The sequence below is a fragment of the Triplophysa rosa genome, linkage group LG9 (genome assembly GCF_024868665.1).
Source record: "Triplophysa rosa linkage group LG9, Trosa_1v2, whole genome shotgun sequence".
NCBI classification, from domain to species: Eukaryota; Metazoa; Chordata; class Actinopteri; order Cypriniformes; family Nemacheilidae; genus Triplophysa; species Triplophysa rosa.
The window spans coordinates 3,106,554-3,131,759 of NC_079898.1; the positions used below are offsets into that span (position 1 = coordinate 3,106,554).

The window sequence follows — 25,206 nt, forward strand, 5'->3', positions numbered from 1 at the left end:
CCAAAGACAAAAACCAGACAAACATGGTGAACAAGACAAGGGGCAGACAGGACAACAAGACCACAGGATTGGGGTGGGATAACAAAAATAACAATCATGGGGGGTAAATCAAAAGGGTTGGGGGGAATAGTCCCAGTCCCCGGCTGCGCTCGAGGGCGCGGAGTCCTGGGGGACTTAGGAGGAGTCCTGGGGGGGACAGTCTTTGGCCCTGGGAGTTTCCCAGGGGCCGACCTGGCTGCCGGACTGGGGACCGGCTGGAAGGCCGGCTGGATGCCGGCTGGATCGCCGGACTGGACGCCGGCTGGATCGCCGGACTGGACGCCGGCTGGATCGCCGGACTGGATGCCGGCTGGATCTCCGGACTGGATGCCGGCTGGATCTCCGGACTGGACGCCGGCTGGATCACCGGACTGGACGCCGACTGGATCACCGGACTGGACGCCGGCTGGACCACCGGACTGGACGCCGGCTGGACCACCGGACTGGACGCCGGCTGGACCACCGGACTGTACGCCGGCTGGACCACCGGACTGGATGCCGGCTGGACCACCGGACTGGACCACGGCTGCACCGGACTGGACCACGGCTGCACCGGACTGGACACAAGACTGGACACCGGGCTGGACACAAGACTGGACACCGGACTGGACACAAGACTGGACACCGGACTGGACACAAGACTGGACACCGGACTGGACACAAGACTGGACACCAGACTGGACACCGGACTGTATGCCGGCTTCACTGGACTGGACGCCGGCTGCACCGCACTGGACACCGGCTGCACCAGCTGGGATGAGGCCCGCGCTGCCCGCCGCTGCCTTTTTTTCTTCATCCGAGCCACCCGCCTGGTGGTCGGCTGAAGAAAGGATGTGACGGGTACGGCTGGCTCTGGTTGGGACTCCTCGGAGGTGGTTCCCCAAGACTCTCGTCTCCCCCGCTTGCCACCCAGGCTGACTGGTGGAGACGAGACTGCAGGGGCTGAGGCGGAAGGTGTGGCGTTCCCCAGGGTGGCTACTGCCACTACACAATCCTCCGCAATAGGAGGTAGGCGGGAGCTTGAGGAGCCTGGGTGGTCGCTGGAGGAGAGGCCATTAACCATGTCTTTGAATGACCCCCTGACCATTCTCTCTCGGTCCTCCAGAGATGGAGGGTTGACCAGGCCCGCAAGGAAGAAGGCGTTCATAACAGCCTCGGGGAGGCTCCTCTCAGGAGAGCAAACCTTTACTTCAAGGTACCTTCATCTGCGCGTTCCAGATTGTTAAGGACCTTTCTCCACCAGTTTCCGGGCCTCATCTGCGCGTTCCAGATTGGTAGGACACTATGTTGCTTCAGGAGATTAGCATCCCACAGCGCTTTGTGTTCAAGGCTGGTAAACTGAATTCATCTCCTTCCTCACTGCAGCACAGCCCAGTCTGACCAGTGGAAGACATTGCCACCACTGGACTGCTCACTACCACAAAGGAACGTAAATATCACTAATCAAACCTCTTTCCAGAGACCTTGGCATTAGTGTTTTATATCTGTTTACTGTATGTGTTTTAGTACCCTTTAATATTGCATAGCTGAATATTAGATTTGTTAACATATAATTCTTCAATTATTTGTTTTACGTAGACATAAGGTCTTAACCTTTTTAGAAACACTGAACATTCTGCCATTCACCAGTCACCTATATTTTTCTATTATCTGCACTTTACCTTTCAACCTTACTATCCTTTAGCATTTTAGTACCATTTAGTAGATGTTAGTTTTCTTGTATGTCTTTTGTTAATAAATTATATTGTATAACATCAGTGTCTTCCTTGTGTTGATATTACAGTAAAGGGCTCTACAAGTTAGCTGAATCTCACAAAATCCTTCAGATAAACCAAGTGACATACTTCCTACAATTTACATATTTTTTCTAACTGTATGATCTATTTGGATCATTTTTACTGTTAGGGTGAAATTCCCTATAAAATGGAATATTATTTTATAATTTTTTAATAATCTGTTAAATAATCTGTTGATATCTTCAGGGTGTTTTCACAATTTTTCTTTATTACCTGATCAAAAAATGATCCGATCCGTGACCTTGTGATCCGTTGCAGCACTACTAACTGAATAGGCTGATTTGTTAACTGAGTTGACAACACCTTGGGCTGGAAAACTGGGTTTGGTCAGAGCGTGACCTGATTGACCTCTGGCCCCCACCTGAGGCATTGTGGACTCACTGACAGCACATGCACCTCGCCAAAGGAAAGGCAAATCTCTCAGAACTGGCAGTGGCTGAGGTGGACCGGTTGTGAGAGTCAACAAGAGACTGAACCAAGACATCCCCAGCCAGCAGGGGGCCACTAAATATAGCCTGAACTTGCCTCAACACTCACCAAAAGAAGTGGAATGTGGGGAAAAGCGTAGAGGAGGTTTGACCATTCGTGGGCTAGAGCATCCTGGCCTTACGAGCTCGGTTTCTTGTGCCGAGAACCACAGCAGGCAATGTGTTGCCGCCTTGCTGGCAAAGAGGTCCAGATTTTCCATAATGACTCGACAACCTCTTTATGCAGATATCACTCCCCGGCCTCGCCATTGAACGGGAAAGTGAATCTGCCACACTGTTGCAGCACTCAGGAATGTGGTGCTGCCCTGACCGTCAGGAAATGTTCAATGCAATCTGAAATGCTCACCCATGTCAGAAGCAGCCTAGTCAATCGGAGACAACTTCAGTAAACTGGGACCTCTATCTGGTAATCTTCATTCACATGTCAGAAACGTAGGCATTACATTTGACTCTGCTTTGAATTTTGATAAACACGTCAATGCTGTGGTTAAATGTTGTTTTTATCATCTTAAGAAGTCATTCTTAACATTAAGAGACATGGAGTCTGTAATACATGCTTTTATCTCATTCAGATTAGATTTTTGTAATGTATTGTACTTGGGTGTTTCACAGTCTCTATTGTCTCATCTTCAGCTTGTTCAAAATGCTGCCGATTGTTAACTGGAACAAGGAAGTGGGAACATATTTCACCAGTGTTGATCTCTCTCCACTGGCTCCCAGCTAAATATTGTATCCATTTTAAAACATTGTTGTTTGTTTATAAGGGTTTGCATGGACTGGATCCGTCATATATCTCCGATCTCCTTCTGTTCCACTGTAATGCCTCCAGGGAACTTCGATCAACTAGTAGTAGGACAAGAAAATACTTTGAATGAAATCCCCCGAGTTAAGCATAGGGGTCTACTGGCTCTATTGCATCCTACTTCAACAGGTTTTGTCTCTCCCCTGAAAGGGCCAGGGCCTGACGAGGGTCCCGGACCACCGTGGGACACACCTGAGTGCTCACTAGGGGTCTGTGATGGAACTGAAGACAATAGCCCTTCTCAAACGTGTCGAGAAGCCTCTTGTTGTCTGTAATATCTCTCCAAAGATATAGCTGAAAGGTTGAAAAATCTCCCATTACAGACCCCGAGTCTCTAGCGATGGAGGGAAATGTTCCCACTGTCCCTGGGGGGAGACGATGTTTATTTGTTGGGCAATAAGTTGTGGCAGCTCTGTTCTTAACAACAGCCCAGGCCGAGCATCTTGCTGCAAAGGCCTGTAAACCTGCTCCTGTCTACGCTGTTGTGACGTAGCCTGGCAAACTTTCATCCGCTGCACAGTGAGGGCAGGGTGACTAACAATGCGTCCTATATGCTATGATCTGAATTCTGATGCATGCGCCCTTCGCTCAAGAGCCTCCTGAGCAGCTGGACCAATGACCTGGCCAGGCACTAAGGGTAACTGGCAAAGACTGTTGCCACATGCATCCTGTAGCTTAGACTGAGCCAGCCACACCTGGCGTCTAGCCTGCATAATAAGACCAAGAGCCTCCCCACTGTTAAAAGCAATTGACCCCAGAGCCTACAGAGAAGCATCAAGCAACTCGAAATAAGTATCATCTGATTCTGTTGTAGACGTGGTAGAATGAAGCGCTAGCAACAAATGAGGCATTGGATTCCTCACGTGAGTCAATCCTGACACAATCTTAAAAATGGAACCAACAAATCATCTGTACGCCTGCATTCTGGGTTGGGGCAGCGGAGCTCCTCTTCCAACGCTTCGTCTGGAGACACCACCAAGGAAGATATGCACGGGTCCACAGGAGTCATACTTCCGAGCCCCTTCACCTGGGCCTCCGCCATTGCTGCAAATGTTTGGTCTACATGGTCGGGCCTGGAAGACGGAGCTGAGCAAAAAGCAGAAAACACCACATCAGTAAAGTCAGGACAATTAGGTATCTGGAAATCCCCAGGCTGAGCAACTGGACGCCGCAGGATGTTCAAGGGGCCCAGCGCAGGGGAGGGTAGGTCCAGATTTAACTAAGCAAGAGCCATCTTGATTGTCTCCAGCAGTAAAACACAGTTAAAGAGCCAGTACCGTGAAGGCCTGAGCCCTCATCACTACAAGAATACCATGATGAAGCCTCATCTGATGGTGTAAAATCATCCTGTTTCTCTGCAACTAATGAGTCCGAAGCCGCTACAGATCATCCTGTTTCTCTGCAACTAATGAGTCCGAGGCCGCTATAGACAGTACGTCTAGCTCATTCCTAGAACCCTCAGCTGCTGGCTTAGACTCAGGCTACGAGGAAACAGACTATAGATGCAGTCATTGCCTCATCCACATTCCTACTAGTGGAAGGAAATGATATCGCCAATAAAGCCTGAATACCCTGTACAGCATTAGATAATTCAGCCACTTGGTGGGATAGAGATGGGAGCACTTTTCTTCCTTGGAGGCCCTTCAGTTTTGCTATCTCGATACTTGATACCGGCCTGAACCTTGGATCTGGATGGTTCAGCAGAATTTCGAGCTTCAGAATCAAACTTCATTAACCTCTGTTGCCTAACCTCCAAGGTCAACAGAATACATTCTGGTCAAGGATCAGTTAAGGCCTTCCTAAGATGTTCAATGCCTAAACAGGCAGGGCATTCTATATATGCATCCCAGAGATTCATAGGGCCTGAACATGTGGAGCATGAGGCAGTCATGACATTTAACTCTCAGGAAAAAATAAACCCTGGTTAACCAATGGGTTAAAACAAGCGGAATACCACCATAAACAAGAGCTGTTATGTAGTTACACTGCAACTGCACAAAATAAGTGATGCTCTGATTCACCAATGAGCACAGAGAAAAACATGCTGTAAAAAAGAACCTGGTTTCAATGTAATACAAACATCAGAAAAAATAAGACCACCAACCAAAATAATTGATGTTCCAGCATTGTGTGTTTTATAATGTGGTTTTGGTTTAATTAATATTGTAAGTTTAAGATTACAAGTCTTTATTTGGAGGCCACAAAGCAATACAGTCAAAGGGGGCCTTAAAACGAAAAGGTTTGAGAACCATTGTAGTAGCCTATTGTAATGTAAGAGACACCTGGTACGTCATTTCTAACACACATCACACTCTTTGATAAAATATCTTTATTTAATTTCATTACCCATTTTTCAGTAACATGGAAGGTGCACATTCCACTGTGACTGATTTATAATCTTCTGTGTTTTTGTGTGTTCTCTCCCCTGAGATGAGTTTCCTATAGGAGTGGCCCGCCAGTAGGAAACCTGCTAAATACCAAGTTGTGAGGGGGAGGATCTGAGTTGTTTAGAGACATGCTGTTTTTGTATGCATTTATCTACAGTATTTGCTCTTTCTAAAATGTAAGCAGAACCCATGAAGAAGTTGTGGTTATATATGTTGTTTGAATGATATTGTAATGTGTATAATGAATTGATTTAACTGTGATGTATTTTTGGGTGATTGAACTTGAATTGTGATTGGTCCAATTGAATTCTGGAGGAGGGATATGATCTATAAAGGGAGTTGTTTGGTTGAAATGGGGTCAACTAGTTCCCTCCTGGGTAATGCTTGTGTTATGTGGATTATTTCTGCAATGAGATGTATGAGTATGGATCCTGTGAGTGACTTTCTTGCAAGAAAATTAAAAGAAAATCTTTTGTTTGCTGCCTTGCAAAGCCTATGATGAGTCCACAGCACAACAGATGGTGTCAGAAGTGGGATAGTGGAAGTCTCCTTGGAATAGCTGGCAGCAGAGAAAGAGAACTGGAAGTATAAAGATGACTGCCAGAGGGCATGCTGGACCTCAAAGAAATACCAGAGCACACCCAATACTGGTCTCGGAGGGGGAGGAAGACACTATGGATGTTCAAGATGCTGTTATGGAGAGAGGAGCAGCTGCAGATGCTCAAGAGGAAGCTTTTGCAGGCTTATTTCACCGTGTGGTGACTATTCAAGATACTGGGATAAGGTCAAAAGTTACAAAGTCTAGTACACCTCGAGATTATGTGACCAATGTTGTGGTGGGACAAGAGTTTATGCTGGAGATAAGAGAGTTTATGCACCAGCAACTAAGGAACGAGAAGACTTTGTTCGAGGAGCTGTGGGTGTTAAAGGACACCGTTCTCCAAAAACCCAGGGGTGAGTGGGGGTCTTAGGATCAGACTAGCCAACACACTCACCACCCCTTACCTACACCAAGAACTCATTTACAACCATCAGGAGGGATGATGTTGCAACCGGATCAAATTCCATCTGCTGATAGTTTACCACATATCCAAGTACCCACTGCCCCGTTCAGGCATGACCCACGAATCCCTGAGTTCGTAGAGGGGGAGGATGTAGAGAGCTTCTTCATCCATTTTGAACGCATTGCAAGAACGTGGGGATGACCAGCTGAAGAATGGGCAGCTCGAGTGGTTACATTGTTGACAGGCAAGGCATTGGAGGCCTATGCGGGGATGAATGAACTACAATCTCATAGCTACTCCAGAATTACGGATGCAGTGCTGGCCAAGTACAATGTAACGGAGGAGACATATCGGCAGCACTTTATGAGTCTTGCTCTGCCCTTTGGGGAGAGTACAAGAGAGACTTACAATCAAATTAAAGGACTTTATATGAGGTGGATGCGACCAGAGACCAAAGAGCAAATGGGAGAGCCTATTATCCTTGAACAGTATCTGCGAGTTCTTCGTCCAGATGTGAGGATTTGGGTTAAAGAAAACCAACCTCAAACAGGAGAGGAAGCTGCAAAGTTGGCAGAAAGATATGTGTGGCAGCACATCGGGAACCACCACAAACTAAAGGTACTGTGGGTAAAGGTAAAACGGAGGAGCAGACTGATAAAGCAGTAGTAGGTGCAAAGCCTTCTAACACCTTTATGGGGCCCCTGATCTGCTTCTATTGTCAACAACCAGGACATAAGGCTTTTCTTTGTCCATTAAGAAAACCTAAAACCTCGAACATGTGTTATGTTCCTAGAGAGGAATTGTTGAAACCTATTGATAAACATAGACATGTCATAAGTATAACTGTGAATGGTCAATCTGCCCAAGCTCTTGTAGATACGGGGAGTACTCAAACATTAGTGAAATCACATTTGATGAATTGTGATATGCTGAATTATGATGACACTGTATGCTTGGGGTGTATACATGGGGAGGAAAAATCCTATCCAACTGCTGATGTTTCACTGTTTATTGATGAACAAGCATATTTGATGAGGGTGGGAGTGATGGATAAACTAGCTTATGATGTGGTTTTGGGTGAAGATTTCCCTTTCTTAACCAATCTAGTCCAATTAGGCTCTAAATCCTGTGCAGTAGTTACTCGTTCCCAATCCAAAGGTTTACAACCCCTACCTGATGCCCATGCAGACATGTTTGAAACTGCTGGGAAGGATAAAAAGAGTAAGAGACAAAGGTGCCAAGACACGCATAGGGGAAAGGTTAAGGCCCTTGATGTCCCCCTGGGTATTCCTGGCCCTGAATCAGAGGTAGTTGAATTACATTGGCAAAAATCTGATGCTATTTTACAACCTCTGTTCCAAAATGTGGTGGAAAAGATGGTGAACCTGTGGGTTCTTCAAAGTTGGGAGGGGATCAGTACATCTTGAAAGATTAACTGTTGTATATGGCAGATATTGAGGAACATCTGGTCCATCTTAGAGATGTCCTACAAAGACTTCAGAAAACTGGCCTCACTGTCAATACCACTAAATGTTCCTGGGCACAAACAGAAGTCAGGTATTTGGGATATCTCTTAGGTCACGGACAGGCCATTCAAACCCTTCCTCAACCTTAAACAAAGAAACAGGTGAGATCTTTTCTTGGTTTAATTGGGTGGTATCGCCGCTTCACTCCTCACTTTGCATCTATGGCTACACCCTTAACTGACTTGACCAAAAATACTCCCGTTAAGTTTCATTGGTCAAATGAATGTGAAGAAGACTTTAAAGTGCTCAAAGACTTGTTGTGCCAAGAACCAGTGTTGTTAAGCCCTGACTTTTCCAAGAAGTTCCTTGTGCAGGTGGATGCCTCTGAGGTTGGATTGGGAGCGGTTCTGGTCCAAGGGAAACCTGGAGAGGAGAGACCCGTACTTTTCCTGAGCAGAAAACTGTTCGAAAGAGAAAGAAGGTACTCCACAATTGAAAAGGAGGCCCTTGCAATCAAGTGGGCTGTGGACTCACTCTAGTATATCCTGCTTGGACGTGAATTTACCTTACAAACCGATCATCGGGCATTGAAGTGGATGCAAACAATGCAAAATAAGAATTCCAGGATATTGCGCTGGTGTCTGGCCCTGCAACCATACCAGTTTGTTATTGAACATTGTCCAGGTGATTGAACTTGAATTGTGATTGGTCTGTTTGAATTCTGGAGGAGGGATATGATCTATAAACTGAGTTGTGTTTGGTTGAAATGGGGTCAACTAGTTCCCTCCTGGGTAATGCTTGTGTTATGTGGATTATTTCTGCAATGAGATGTATGAGTATGGATCCTGTGAGTGACTTTCTTGCAAGAAAATGAAAAGAAGCTTAATTGAACCTCAGAGTTTTTCTTTTGTTTGCTGCCTTCCAAAGCCTATGATGAGTCCACAGCACAACACATATACAATTCATTTTAACCCTGTAACAAGGGGGGTTAATATAATTTTTCCAACACATATAATTGTTACCGTACCGTTATTGGACCCATAAGTGGATGTGTAGTCACACATTACAATGTTAACATACATTATTATAGCTCATCAGCTACTACAGCTAACTGTTTTTTTCCTAATGGTGTCAGTATATACTGTATGTGGAGTCTATGTTGAAGAATGATCATGTGAGGTGTACAGATATTTGTGCTATATATTCAGGCACCTGCTGGGCCATGGCACGGATCCTCATGTACTCTGCCTCTGCTGAGGGGGAATGTGAGGGGGCCGCCACTTTCACTTCACATGCATCTCCTGTGAAACTGTCTGAACCGCTCCGGAAACAAGCCAGAAGATTCTACCAGAGAGAAAGAAGGCAATCATTATATCATTGCAGAAGAGTTTTTCTTAAAGACTCCCTGTGGAAAAAAGTTAAACATTTTTATATGTTTATGTTGTGTTTTTAATATGCTTGAGACAAACCATGTGCTAATTCATCATTATAAACTATTGCTGAGTATTTTCTCCATAAAACTGAAGTTTCCCAAAGACAGTTTAAAAAATGCTGTTTGAAACTGCCCCGGTGTGTGATGTCATAAACATGTAACCAATCACATCAACTAATTTGACCCCGTGGGTCAGCACTTACAGCCACAGATATGCTGCATGTGTAGGATGGTGCATCATACACACCTTCACAGGCTCCAGGGTGGCAGAAAATGCGTCCTGTAAAGCACAGCTTGATAACCTCCACATCTCTTCAGTAAAAACAGGACCCCCTGTTACCAGAACATACCTGAACACAAACAGAACTTAAACGCTCTAAACATGTCCACTGCTATGACACAGGAGCCACAATACAGATCAGACTAATTCAATTTTACAGAATAACTTGAATTTTTCAATGAAAATAAGTATTCTAGATATTTTCTCCTAACACCTAAAAGAGAAACAACCCACTTTGCGAACAGTCTTAAATAATGCACACACCTGATACAGGAGCAGCCCACTCTGGATATGATCTCAGTTGGCTCGGCTACACAGGACACCAGCAGTTTAAAGAGATCTTTCAGCATCAGGTTAATCAGACTTTCATAGCCAATATCTACAAACACACAAATGCATAATGTTACATACTGTACATCATAGAACTTCTTATATACAGTGCCCTCCACTATTATTGGCACCCTTGGTAAATATGAGCAAAGGCGGCTGTAAAAAAAAATTACAATGTGATATTCCCCCTACTTCACATTGCTTTCCTTCAATAAAATGGTGGTATTTTTTTTCGATTTTTTAAAATAAAAGATCAAAACGAGAAACAATGCAGATTCATTTTTATAGCCTTCTTTGCGCATATTTACCAAGGGTGCCAATATTAGTGGAGGGCACTGTAGATAATACAGTTTCACAACCTAATAAATTAAGTATCAACTAGATTGTTAGCTTCAGGAGATTTCTTTAAATGTCTGTAGTTAAAGGTTTAATATTCTCTTGTCGTATTGTGCACATGACACTACCGATTATCACTACTGTAACAGGTAGTTTTCCACTTTAAAAAAAATGTTATCTTTATAATTTTCTATAAAAATATAAAAATTCTATAAAAATATAATTAGACATTAATGTCTAATTAGGTAAGAGGATAAAAGTTGCTTAAGCACCATGGCTTCTCTTTTTTCAGCAAAGCATGCTATGGTATTGAGAGATTCAAAGATTTGAAGTTAATGCTTAACATAGCAGACCTTGTTTTTAATGCCTAAAAGAAAAGAAAAAAAAATCATGTTTGACATCTTGGAAACCAAGATTTCGGTAGACTCACAGTCTGAAAATCAAGTTTTTAATGTTGTTTATATGTCTATGTGGTGTTTTTAATATGCTTTAAGACATACCATGTGAAAATCTATCATTTTAAACCATTGCTGAGTATTTTCTTCATAAAACTGCAGTTTACCAAAGACAGTTTAAAAAAGCGGTTTGAAACTGTCCCAATTGATGATGTCATAAACCTGTAACCAATCACATCAACTCATTTGGCCCATGTGCATCAGCAATTTGAGGCATAAATATGCAAAGATGGCTCATAGATTCCGGCTGAAACAATGGCTACACTGCTGTGTCAGCAGTTTCACTTTTAGTTTCAGCAGCGTCTGCCGAGTGTGACTGGGTAGAGGTGGGGCTAATTGGCATATTCACGTATCTGCGTTAGAGATCTTCACGGGTCCAAAAATGTGGACCCGAACCCGAAGAGACCCATGATTGTGCTACACAGACCCGACCCGGACCCGTCCAATATTTTGAAAGTTAGACCCGAACCCGGTGTTCTGCCAATTTATGCATCCCTATCAAATTTTGCTACCTCCATACAAAACAGGACTAACCCCTCCCCCAACCCAACCCTTACACCTAAATAACCCCTCCCCCAACCCAATCACAACACAAGGGTAGCACAAATTTATGGATAGCATAAATTGGCAGAACACCGGCCAGAAAGACAGACCCTGGACCCGACTGGACCTGATCAGCACAAATTCCACAGCAAATGGCTGTTACGTATATAAGTTGCAAAAATAAAAGGTTTTTTCTTACCTACTACTCCCTCGTAACGGATTGTGATGCAATCCTCATTGCTAATGTGGCATCCATGATATTCCTTTCTTGCCGATTGAACGAATATGCTCAACTCTTTCCCCGCCATTGAGTTATCTAGTCATTTAAAATGTAACGGTTCCCTGCCAAAGACGAGTTATTATGGCAATTGGTGTTTGCACTGTTATACAGCAGGTGGCGCTGTTAAACAACTTTGGAAAAAGTACAGAATCTCTGAATCTAGAACATATATATTTTATCTGTTTTTTGGGGGTAAATATTTTATCTGTTTTTCATTATCTAATCTGGGTCTTGGACAAAAAATTCTAATTATCTCTCTTTTTAATCATTTTTGAAGAAACCTACCCACATTTACTAGGTGATCAAAAAAGAACAAATGAAGGTAGAAGAATACGGCAGACTCTGTTCTTTCATTTGGTATTTTGTTTGTCCATATATTCATTACAGAAAATGAACTGTGAGCCATCAAAGTTCAGTGAAAATGTAAAAAAAATGCTGGCGCTGGCTGGCAACTTAAAAAAAGGTTTCTAAAGACGTTAGCAGCATTACTTTGCTATTATCTATGTGCTCTGAGCAGAGTCTGAACAACAATTTAAGATATAACAAGATGCAAAATTTGTATCAGAGCAATTCCATGAAAATGTCAACCTTACCATGAAAAAATAAAGTTTCTACTAAAAGAACAAATCATTTTTAATTTGTCCATTTAGGCCTTCTTTATATTGTATTAATGTACTTCAATAAAAAATAAAAGAAAATTGCCTTGATTTCCCACCCACATCAGGTATACAACAATGCCAAAATTACATTTTCCACCAACCATTTTTCATGCTTTCTGAAGAGGGATCAAAGCCCGCTATCATTATTCTCTCGTCTGTCCGAAGCCTGTCAGACTGTGGAGCAGCTGACAAATGCAGCGGAAAGTTTACTCTTGCTCACGAACGTTGCACAGTCGTTCATTTTCCCACGAAATTATCATGGATACTTTAAACAACAGAGGATTTATGTCAAATCACACAACAACTGAAGTATCGATACTTGTTGACCACTTCAGCTGTATCATCGCTGTATTTGTGACTGCCATGAATGGCGTTGACTCGCACACACAGCGCCAGTTTAAAACTTATCATTTGTTTATTTTCATGTCACAGACATAGTTGCCAAGTCCGCTTATAATCCGCGACTTTGGGCTTGTTTTTTTGTCAAGTCGCGTTAAAAAAATCATGAGTCGCGTGTTGCGTTTTTTTGGGCTTATTTAAAAATTATTTATTGCTTGTTAGGAAAATCTGACAAGCAACTTCGTTTCTTTACATTTATGGTCACAGTTTTACTCTCATGCATTGATTGACACAGCTAATAGCCAATCAGTGCAGTAATATAAATTCTGTAGCGTAATTCGTCAAAACATTGACGAACATCCCCCTCTTCCCTGATTGGAGAAAATTCAACGTGCACTGCAGCCAGGCGCGTGACGTTGTAATCTAAGCGATTACAGTTAGATGGACACAAGACATGTAAATTTTAGCAAACAATGCCACCAACAAAGTGGTCCAAGTATGGAAAAAAATACAACAAAGACTGGGAAAAGGATGCACAATTTAGAGACTGGATATGTCAAGTGCTCGGTGATCAAAGCAAAGCGATGTGCAGGTACTGTAAAACGGAGATTCGTGCTCACCATGGAGACCTCCTACAACATGCAAAGACAGACAAACATAAGAGGAATGCCAAACCATTTTCCTCAACACGTCTAACAGATATCGGGTTTACAGTGTCAAAACCTTCTACTACAAATCAAAAGGCTGAGCTTCAGCTAGCAAGCTATATTGCTTGCCACACAGCAGTCAGTTCAGTTGATCACTTGGGTGAATTAGTAAATTCGGCCTTTGAAACAGACTTGAGCATCCATCGTACAAAATGTACAGCACTTATCAACAATGTAATAGCCCCCTGCATGTTCAATGACTTGATGAAAGATATCGGAGAGACTCAGTATTCACTGGTAATCGATGAGAGCACAGATGTCGCTTCGGTAAAGCAGCTGTGTATGGTAGTGCGTTACTTCAGTGTCTCACTGAACAAAATTGTTTCAACATTTTTGGGCTTAGTGGATATGCAGGGAGAGACGGCAGAAGCAATCGTGACGACACTGACTCAGTTTCTAGACAGTGTCGGTCTTGATTTCAAAAAGTGCGTAGGAATCGGAACTGATGGCTGTAGTGTAATGGTTGGACGGAAAAACTCAGTTTATACTCACCTTCTCAAAAAGAATGAGAAACTACAACTGCTTAAGTGCGTGTGTCATTCGATTCAACTTTGTGCCAGCAAAGCCGTTGAAACACTGCCTCGCAATCTCGAGTTTTTAATTTCACATTCGCACAACTGGTTTTCTCACAGTGCTCTGAGGCGCAGAGAATATTCCAAAATTTACCAATTAATCAACCCCGGTGAAACGCCACTTATGCTAGTGCAGCTTTTAGGCACTAGATGGCTCTCCATATATGATTGCTGTGTTCGTGTACTAAAGCAATGGGACGAGCTGAAGTTACATTTCCAGCTGTGCAAAGACGCAAAACGGTGCTATGATGCAGAAGTGCTCTACCAGATGTACTGCGATCCCTTGAACAAACTGTACCTGGAGTTTCTTATGCCTATTTTACACAAGTTTTCTAGAGTCAACAAATTGTTCCAACTCGAAAATGGGAATGCATTTAAAATGCTGGACTGCCTACAGTCATTTTTTCGTACACTTATCTCAAGAGTAATTACACCTTGCGCCATTCCTCCTTCTGATTCCAAACTCCTTGATGTCAATTTGAATGACACAGCCAATCATCTGCCCCTGTGTGCAGTTAATTTCGGCGTGCAGTTTACTATTGTTCTTGGAGAAGCAAAGCTCGACAGCACTGCCGAAACAAATATGAAGAACAGATGCCGTGATTTCCTTCTGGAAGCAGCAAAGCAGGTGCAGAATAGGCTGCCAGCAAATATCAATACCTGGAAATCCATGGCATCATTCAGCCCATCCGTGATCCTGTCACAGAACAAACCACAGTTAGCCACAGTATCCATGCTGCAGACCAAAGAAACGACGCGCTGTCACTTTCAGCCGAACCAACCCAAATAGACGAGAACAACGTAAGTGGTCGCTTTTGATCATAGTAACTTAGGCCTACTTATGTGATTATTTTATGTGTCTGTGACATGAATAAACAAATGATGTGTTTAAAAAACACCGTTAAGAGTCTCTGTGTGCGTGCGTGTGCGCGCGCGCCCGCCCGCCACAGCTCAAGTACAAAAGCTTGTGTCATTTTACAAACGTCCTCTGTATATACTTTCACATATAAGATCATTAATCGTTTTAACCGCGGTTTACTTCCCACAGCTGCCTCGGTTTCAACATGGCTGCGTATCAAATCTGTAACATGCTCATCCTCCCTGTTATACGTGTTGTGTGAAATCTGCTAGTTTTAAATTGCAGGCTTATTAAAATAATGGGCGGGAAACTATAGAGATCCGATCAGTTATCCAGATGTGGAAGCCACTTGTTGACAAGCGCTGTGTCCTAGTGGTGGGCGGATCGATCCTGAAGTATCGATACTGAGGTTGTATCGAAAAGGATCGATCCTAACATTAAAATATCGATACTAATGTGTTTTTAGTTTTTACTACTGATTTTATTTATTTACTAATGTAGCTAATAATTGTATAATGAAGAAAAACTATTTCCCATACACCTAGTTTTGCACACGTTGCTCCTCCCTGCCCTGCTGTGTTTTGTAGTCCGCTATCACGTGACTCAACAGCGCCAAGTGCAAGCGCGCAGACGCTGCTGCAGCCAGCGAAAACAAGGGGAGCATCGTGTGGAGTTTTTTCACCTCGGTGAATTCACGAGTTCACCTGCGCAGATAACAGCGAAGTTGCAGGGATAATAATGATAGAGCATGGGTATGAAGGTTAATGCGTATTTGGCGTGCTGTCCAGGGAGCGGGCTCCGAGCCTGCCGGATCTATCCGAACTCGAAGCACTCTACCCTGGCCAGGGCAAGTGCGCCGAGCTCGGAACCGGCTCGAGCCCAGAGCACCCCCCCCGGGGATAATGAGTTAGGGAGAGGAGCCGGGGTGGAGGAGGGATGCTTAATCTTAAGAGATAGAGCAGGTAAGATGGTTCCCCTATTTATAATCGAGCTCGCTAGGGCTGATTGTCTAGATGCGGTGATTGCTGATGGTAGACCAGCCGGGCTGATTATATGCTCCGTCTCCTCCCGAACTTTGTTAATTAAACATCATTAAAAACACTGCGAACTGCGATGTATGGCAGTGGGCCTTTGGGGGTAAAAAGCCAAAGATTGAAAGTACTTTATTGTTTGAGACACAAAGTAAATAAAGTGCTTAAATAATAGTGTGCAGTTTGTTTATAAATTCACTTTAAAAAAGTGTAATGAAAGGGAAACATGTTAATTTGTTTTATTATTTTGTCTAAACATAACACTGAACAAAAACGGAAAAGCAGTTTTAAAATCTTTGTTCTTGAGTAATAATTTTGTGCACTTTGGTTTTTTTTAAAGCTAGAGATTAGTACTGGGATAACGATAAATTGTTTTGTTATATATCGTTTTTCTGTTCTGTTAATCTGTTATTGTTACTATTTTCCAGTAATAATTTGGTGCAAAGTTCATGTTTGCAAATTCGATTACAGGAATAAATAACTAAATAAATAGATTTATTTGGTTTAAATAATGTCCATTGTTTTAACATCTACATGATTAATTAGCCTACAGGCACATTAAGAGCACAAATAACAAAATATTTTAGTGGTCATGAAAATGTATTCAAATTTAGCATATTAATGATGCATTCATCTGATAAATCATGACATTTAATTTACAGGAAAGTAAATGTAAGTTCAAGTGAATGCTTTTTAAAAGTAAAAAGTATTGGTATCGGTATCGAAATCGGCAATACTGGCCCTGCATTTACTTGGTATCGGATCGATACTAAATTTTACAGTATCGCCCACCACTACAGTGTGTCCTGATTGTCTGAAGATCCGATCTGCTTGTTCGGATCACTGAGATCGTATGTTAATGCCAAATATAAATGCACCCTATTACTGCCTTGTGAATTTATAATGGCTATAATTAGGATGTCACAACGCCTTACTGCTGTGTCACGTCCATAACGTTTTAAAGTTTAAGTTTATGTCATATAATAATTACAAATACAATAACTTTAAACTTAATATACAAAGCCATATATGTATGTTGATGATTTTAAACAACAATTCATCTCACTTATTTGCTCTGAACAACCATAATAATTTGTTACGGGCGTGACAGTTTTAAGCACATAATATTGAATCATGTATCACAGACGCAGATGACATGTTGTGATCTGTTTTAAATATCATATTATTTGTACAAATTATTTTGTCCTATAAACATTTTATAAATTACTAACACTATTAATTAATAACAAATTATGAGAACGTCGATATCATAGGGATATACAGATCGCCACACTGTTATTCAGTGTTGGGTAAGTTACTCTGAAAAAGTAATTAATTACTAGTTACTAATTACATGTTCAATAGTGTAATTAGATTACTGTACAAATTATTCTCTCCAAAAAGTATTTAGTTACTTATTACTAATTACTTTCTATATCCTACATCAACCTTGATTAGTTAAGTGATTTAAGGATAGACATGAAACGGCTTATTTAATTCATTCAAATAAATAATATTAAACTACATAAAGTAGTATTATTAAGTGACCAAAGTATTACAAATGTGAGAATTATACATTAAAGCACGGATTTTAAAGTTAGACTTTGAATTTTTATGTCAATTCCACTATTGCACACACATATTACACAAAGTATTTAGTTTAATTACATCAGAAGTAGCTGTAATTAAATTACAGAAAAAATTACAGTAATCCCTTACTTTACTTTTTCAAGGGAAAAGTAATTAAATTACAGTAACTAATTACTTAGTAACTAGTTACACCCAACACTGCTGTTATTGTGCTTGCAGCATTCGAATAGCGTTCATATGGTTGTTTACGTCCTACCTTAAAAGGCAAGCCTCTCTAGTTGATGCATTTTCCCTCGCTTTCTTGCCTGTGTCCTGAGAGATCGCGTCTCAGACTCATTTGACTGTGGGAAGACCTGCTCAGTCACTGAACGCGATATCACGCGATATGCACCTCAGTCGTTACCCGCCGGCCCTGGGAATCGAACCGGCAACCTTCTGGTCACAAGTCCGACTCTCTAACCATTAGGCCACGACTGCCCCAAAAAATGTGAAACCATGATTTTCCATAGTCGGGTAAGTGCCGGTTTCAGAGCTGTCACGGCCGTAACGGAGATATGTCACGGGCGTAACATTGTTTTTTCCTTATGAATGCAAACACATTTATTAAAACAAAATCAATATTACATGTTATATAAAGAGCCATCCCTTCTCCATTTGTTGCATGTTATTGCTTTTGGTTTGTGCATTTTAATTCACAGAATTTCAACAAAGCTTCCTGTCTCCCAAGAACGTGTCTTTTTTTGTCACGTCCATAACGCATTATTTTTTCCTTTTTTTAAACAGAAAACTCGTGCATATACTGATTTTTTTCTGATGTCTGCACTCTATTGTTAGGGCTGTAGAAAAATATAAACAGATGGTTCAATATATTGGTAACAAATTAATTTTCTGGGAATTTAAACTTCAAGTTTTGATTGCAATTGTCACATCCATAACGCTGGAATTACCCATCAATATAAACATGGAATGGGATAAGTTGCAATGCGCGCGATGGTGGAATAAGTCCCGCCTTCTAAATAAAAGAGCCAATCGTCAATTGTTAAAGCACTTTGTCACTGCTGAAGCTCCGGTTGCCATAGAAACATACGTGCACATGTGTGTTAGCTGCCTGCCTGCCCAGCAGCAACCTCAGCTCGCTTGTTTTTTTCACCTAATTTTACCAGTTGAAACTAAGTTATAAAACACAAACAGTGCTGAATTTGAAACGACTCTGGTATTACACAAAATATTAAATAGACCCGGGACCCGAATTAATAGGATTTGGACCTGACCCGGCTAACCAGTTAAAATACAGACCCGAACCCGTACGGCTCTTTGATCAGTATGAAGTACTGCTCGATCAAAAATCACTACGAGTGCATTTGAAAAAGCAACACTCGTCAAACATCATCATTATATATAATATTCTTTATTATCATTAAAATACCTGAAAGGTTTGAAGAACAGCGATAGAATAGAGGGTATGGACTTTACCACGTGATCACCACGTGAGCATGCCGGAGCACGCCCCAGTGGGTGGCAAAACAAAATGACTGCTTACAATATCAGGAAACGCAATTCCGTTCGGGTATCCAGGTATTTCTCGCCTACTGTTTTTTGCATACTGAGGTTTCGGACATACTATTCATGACTCATACTCAGGGATGCACATAAGTGGTTCGCAGGTGCGCATGCGTGACCAAAATTAAAAATTCGCTCTGTAAATAAGTTTAGAACGCTCATTTGCGTACTGACATGGTTGAAACCTTTTGATGCACAATCACTGTTTTAGACCGACTAAATGTAATACAGGATAAGATTTCCGTTTGTACTGAATGCTGCCAAATCACTGATATCTCGTTTGTTCCCGGTGATAAACGGGACCTGGGTGTAAATGATGAAAAATGGAGTAGGCTATTGGTAGCTCCGCCTTTGTTGGTTCTGCTTTCGTTACTAGAGAAGCACGTGGCACGCGCAGCCTCTGTGAATGTCTGGAACTGCACTGCGCTGCACGTCTACCAAAACACCGCTTCTCTTAAACTTTCTAAAAGGACAAGCTGTTTAAACTTGACACTTGCACGCAGCTTGTGTTTCTCTATGCTATACTTCTTCCTAGCTCCGCACCGCAAGTCTCCATGTGCGTTCGCAAGTGCACTTCCCAGCAACCTGCCAAAAACCAAAAAGGTTGTCATTTTAGGTTTCAAAATTGGTGTTGAAAATTAATATTTACTAATGTAAAAAGAAAAACAAGAAGAAATACATTATCATTGTATTTTAAGTGTACTTTAAAGTAATATAAATATAGTATTATCCCACTTTATTATTTTGTTTATTGTTTATTAAAAAGTAACTCCTTTTTACTTTTATTTTTAATAGGTAAATATAATTTTTCACACTATGTGCAATGTGAGCACCAAACCGAATCTCCAGGTGCTCTCTTGAGAACCAGATAGAAAAACTTATGTGCACCCCTGCTCATACTCATTTTTGCCTACTATATAGTAGGTTTCGGATGCAGCGTGTGTGTGTGTGGCTAAATCTGAAATCGCATACTCAAATGTGTAGGTACTCAATTTGATAAATACCTACTTAACGAGGGCTAAATGGGTACATACAGTTTTGCTTGAATGGGTGTAGTATGAATGCGATCGGCCGTCGTATGCCATATTGATGTTATCATGTGACATAATTCTTCTTCTATTCCTTTTCAATGGCGGGTGGCTGGCAACTTACGTTTGAGGTGTATATTCGACAGGCTGCATCAGTAGCGGTTTTTGGCACGGGCAAACCGGGCAGCTGCCCGGGGTGGCATTTTTCATGATACATGAGGGGCGGCACGATCTCTCTGGCCGCCCTGCCAACAACACTGTAGAAAGAGTCTTGGGCGCGCTGACGCTCTGACGTAGATCGAAATCTTATCTTGTATTTAAAGGGGCCGCAAAGCAAACTAGATAGGTACATTTTCTGAAGAAAATGTGAGTTATGCTTTGTGGCAAACCGCGGAACTGGGCACTAGAGTGATAACACATTAAGCCACGAATGAATCTAACCAATCCCTATGTCTCTATGATGTTCTGATGCAGAGATATAGGCGTTGCTAAATGGTTGCTAGGCTAACCTGTTTGGTTGCTATGGGCATGGTTTGGCATCTGCAATTGATAATACTCTAACCTATGAGTGAATCGAACCACTCCCCGTGTCTCTACGAAGTTCCTATGCAGAGATATAGGTTTTGTTAAATGGTTGCTAGGCTAACCTGTTTGGTTGCTATGGGCGTGGCTTAGCATCTGCCAATTGATGATGCTCTAAGCTATGAGTGTAAAGAACCAACCCCCGTCTCTCTACGATGTTCCGATGCAGAGATATAGGTATTGCTAAACGGTTGCTAGGCTGCCATGTTTTGTTGCTATGGGCGTGGCTTCGAAGCTTCATGATGATCCTGGGACACTGATTGGTTGCCTGAGTAAAACGAGCCCACCCCCTTGTCTCTATGACACTGTGTTGCAAAGATATCCACCTGAACCTTTTATAATGGGAGTCTATGGGATCGGTTGCTAGGTTGCTGTAAATGGTTGCTATGGGCGTGGCTTAATAGCTTCAAGATGATCCTGTGACACTGATTGGTTGTGTGAGTCAAATGAGCCCACCCCCTTGTCTCTACGACACTGTGTTGCAAAGATATCCACATGGACTTTTTATAATGGGAGTCTATGGGATCGGTTGCTAGGTTGCTGTAAATGGTTGCTATGGGCGTGTCTTAATAGCTTCAAGATGATCCTTTGACACTGATTGGTTGTGTGAGTAAAATGAGCCCACCCCCTTGTCTCTAAGTGGTTGTACTGCTAAGATATTCAACACGGGACGTTTTACGCCTTATATGTGCATGCTTCCTGTGATTGGGAAATTTTGGGAGGCTCTTACACCTCAGGGGTACAACTTACACCCCATTGTGAGTGATGTTCTTACAGAGCCTGATAGCCTCTTCAAATCGTGTATTATTATCAAGTTTCTATGATATCCTCACTCGGAGCTACGACCCGTCAAAGTTGGGCGCAATGTTAAGTCAATGGGATTTTTCAGGTTTTTATTAGCCCCCCATCGCACACCCTCCACCGGATCGTTTCCTAAAGTCATCACACACCATTCTTCATTGGGCCGCTCGATTTGATGTAGTCATTCATGGGTCCAAAGCGAAAAAATAATTCGTGAATATATAGGTATCTAGGTTTTGAATGGGAGTCTATGGGCGCCATTATAAGTATATGGAAATTTTGGGAGGCTCTCACACCCCAGGGGTTCAACTTACACCCCATTGTGAGTGATGTTCTTATAGAGCCTGATAACCCCTTCAAATCGTGTATTATTTTCATGTTTCTACGATATCCTCGCTCGGAGCTACGATCCCTCAAAGTTGGGCGCAATATTAAATCAATGGGATTTTTCGGGTGGTTTTTCGCCCCCCATCGCCCCCCCCCCACCCGATCGCTTATAAAAGTCATAGCACACCATTCCCGAATAGGCTCGTCGATGTGATGTATTCATTCATGGGTCTACGTCAAAAGCTGCGGGACAAGTAGCTTGCCAAACTTTTGGCGGAACAAGAATAATTATAAGTATGTATGTTCGAATAACAAGCTTGTTAATCTTGTGCAGACTAACCACAAGAAATTGATCAGTGGAAAGAACTTTATTGTAGTTACACGTTTGCTAACGAAACACTGTTTTGCATGCTATGGCGCTCAAGTTAGCATGAAATTCCCGCTTATTTACAGAAAATGTATAATGTTAATGCACATCATCAGCAACTCACCAGGAACACAAACAATCTCAGACACCTTGGTCCACGCATTTTTTTTATTTATGTCCCTGTACGTAAACAGGGACGTGTCGTATAGGATTGAGAAACCCGCCGTAGCAATTATCAACTTCTCCATTTTGCTTGGGAACTAATGTGGTCGGAACCAAAGTTTACAGGGCTGCTTTCTCTGGAATGGACTTCTGCGTTCCGATTGGTTGCCGCCGAACCGCGTCATAGCTCATTACCATAAAGTTGACCTGATTTCAACTCTCCTTGACGCCCTCAACGGCCAAGACGCGCCGCACCTTGCCGCTGGCTCACATTGAAAATGAATGACTTCTGGCCACTTTGAGCTCTCGACGGCGGTGGTCTGAATGCACAGAGTGTTTTCACGATGCGTCATCAATCAATACTGCTGACACGTGAGTGAAGTTCAGAGTGGAAAATAATTAATTATACTGCATGTAATGTTACAGCACATGGCACTCCCATCCGGGTCACGGCACCAATGTAACCGGTACTACTCACCCGCTCTGCACGGGTCTCAAACCGGCGTCGGTCCGGATGGGAGACGGGCGCTCTAACGAGGAGGCGAAAGACCGCAGTCTCTAGCGTCTGTCGCTAGAGCGTCTCTGTTGGTCGGGGAGTGAGGTTTACACACTGCACAGCTCTTCACTAGATGGCCTCCGTTACACATAGTGCATAGTTTACAGTAAGTGCATAGTGTATAGTATGTCATTTGGGACACACAGCATGTGTGTGTAAATCGTTCTTCTTCTGTGTCGCATATTCTGAGTTTCTGTGCGAGAGCGCCCTCTGGCTTTCGGATGTAGCGGCATTTAACCGTAATTCATTGAGGAAACTGAGCATAAGAATTGCACAATATATCGTCCTGCCCTAATATATTTCAAGAATTTGTAAAAAATGAATCACAGTGTTGCCATTTGCGATTTCGATATATTGAGATAAAGGATGGAATTGGGGGCTTTCGGCAGTTTTTTACCAGGAAGCACTGGTGCATGACAACAGAACAGACAACGCGTTCGGTTGCCTCTTCATACAGCCAATATGAGAGCTGTGACTGTAAGCTGCTGTGTGAAAACAACATTTCAAGACTCATGCCTGTAATCCTAGCACTGAGAGTGTGAATGAAGCCAGAGTGAGCTTCACCTGAATGGATGAAGCTGTGAATATGTTCCACCACCAGCTCACAGGACAGTCCAATGGCATGCTTGAAATTCGCCGCGGCGATGTCCCAGTACGAGTGGTCACCATGACTTCGCTGTAACCATAGCGACATCACAGGGAGGAGGAGATGATTGACAGAGAAGATGGCAAAGCCAGGCCCTACAAAACACAAATCTTTATTTAAATGGTTTAGTAAGTTTAAATTTCACGGGCTAAAGAAATGGGATCAGAACATTGCACTGTACAAGTGTCTGTAGTAGCCTCAGAGCCACAGCTATTAACACCTCAGAACATTTTGGGTTTGTTCTTGTATCTAGAATGGTCAAGTCTCGTGTGATTATGGCATCTGACCTGGTATCTTGGTGACCTCACGCAGAAGTTCAAACAATAGCTGGAGAGTAGGAGGCTGATGCTGACGGGGACAGTTCGACACAGCTGCTGTCAGCTGCTCCAGCAGAAGAATCCACACTTGTATCAGACCTGCACATATACAATATATAGACTGTTTCAAAGCAACAACATAAACAAACGTTACTGTGCATGCCCGATTTTGTGGCCCAAACTTAACTTCCGGTACATTTTTTCTGAAAACAAACAACAGAAATAACAAGTAGACAATGTTGTAATATAACGAAGTAAAAATACTTAAGTACAGTACTTAAGTATTTTTTGGGAGTATCTGTACTTTACTTGAGTCTTTATATTTCTGCAGACTTTTACTTTTACTCCACTACATTTCCTGAAGAAAATGTATACTTTTAACTAAAAATTAAAAACATAGAAACAGAACTGAAATAGACAAGTCGGTGATCGGGTCACCATGACTATGCTGAACCAATCATTGGTTAAAGCTCAATGTGTAAGTGCAAAAAGGTGCTCTCCGCAGTTAATGTCATCACAAGATTTTAATGTGCTGCTTCTTTTAAAAGATAAACATCATTTTTTTAGTTTCAATGAATTATCAAACGACTGGGTTGTTACTGTAAGGCAAATGCAAGGAAAGAAAGAAGTAAGGTCAAGACAGATTTGTTCTGATTTTGTTCTCTTAGAGGGATAATATTGGGGGTGGGAGGGAACTATCCTTTAATAAAATTATAATGGTAAAATGTTGTTCCAGATAAAAAAAACTGAGCTTGAGACAGAACTTTTTCAAAGTTGTACATTTCTATGTAAGCACCATTTTTGATCTTTAAGCTAAAAAATAAAAAAATATCAACAACGTTTGCTTCAACTTTACTTTAAATACTTAGATTTAATATAAACAGTACTTTGAATACTTAAGTACAATATCTTTCTGTTACTTTAAGACTTACTTAAATTATAATCTAAAAGGCTACTTTCACTTCTACCAAAGTAATTTTCTGGCGATATATTTGTACTTTTACTCAAGTACTTCTTTTGGGTACTTTATACATCACTGCAAGAAGATTACATTAGCTAGCAAGTTAAAAGTATGTCTAGCCAGTGTTGTTTTTGGTTACCAATTACTTGGTTACTAACCAATTACTAACAGTTACTTGGCTAAACTTAAATGCGACAAAGTTACGCGACGCCTTCAACAAATTGTTTACTTAATAAAATGTAAATACAATAAAATTCATGAAATTGTCTATTTAATACCATATTATACAATGAAGTATTCATATAAATAAATATGAATATACAATAAGTTGATTAAAATATAAATAGTTACATTATTAGCTACTAACCAGAAAAATAAACAAACACAGACTGAAAGTTAACTTTGGGCCAGGCGTGTGCATCTGATAAAACCATTTATTTAACCGGCTGTGTACATTACATAAATAAGAACATCTCCTTGTAATTTCAGCAAATTATTGCGTGT

General features: G+C 41.9%; 1 protein-coding gene across 8 annotated transcripts in view; it reads right to left on the reverse strand.

The window, feature by feature from the left end:
• The window catches only part of arfgef3 (ARFGEF family member 3), a 255,967-nt gene that overhangs the window by 56,857 nt on the left and 173,904 nt on the right, over positions 1–25,206 (reverse strand). For all 8 annotated transcript variants that reach the window (XM_057342528.1, XM_057342527.1, XM_057342530.1 and 5 more), the window contains 5 exons: positions 23,712–23,840; positions 23,343–23,519; positions 9,959–10,073; positions 9,662–9,764; positions 9,195–9,326 (listed from right to left, as the gene is read on the reverse strand). In XM_057342528.1, the coding sequence (XP_057198511.1) occupies positions 9,195–9,326; positions 9,662–9,764; positions 9,959–10,073; positions 23,343–23,519; positions 23,712–23,840 (656 nt within the window). The remainder of the gene's footprint in view (positions 1–9,194; positions 9,327–9,661; positions 9,765–9,958; positions 10,074–23,342; positions 23,520–23,711; positions 23,841–25,206) is intronic.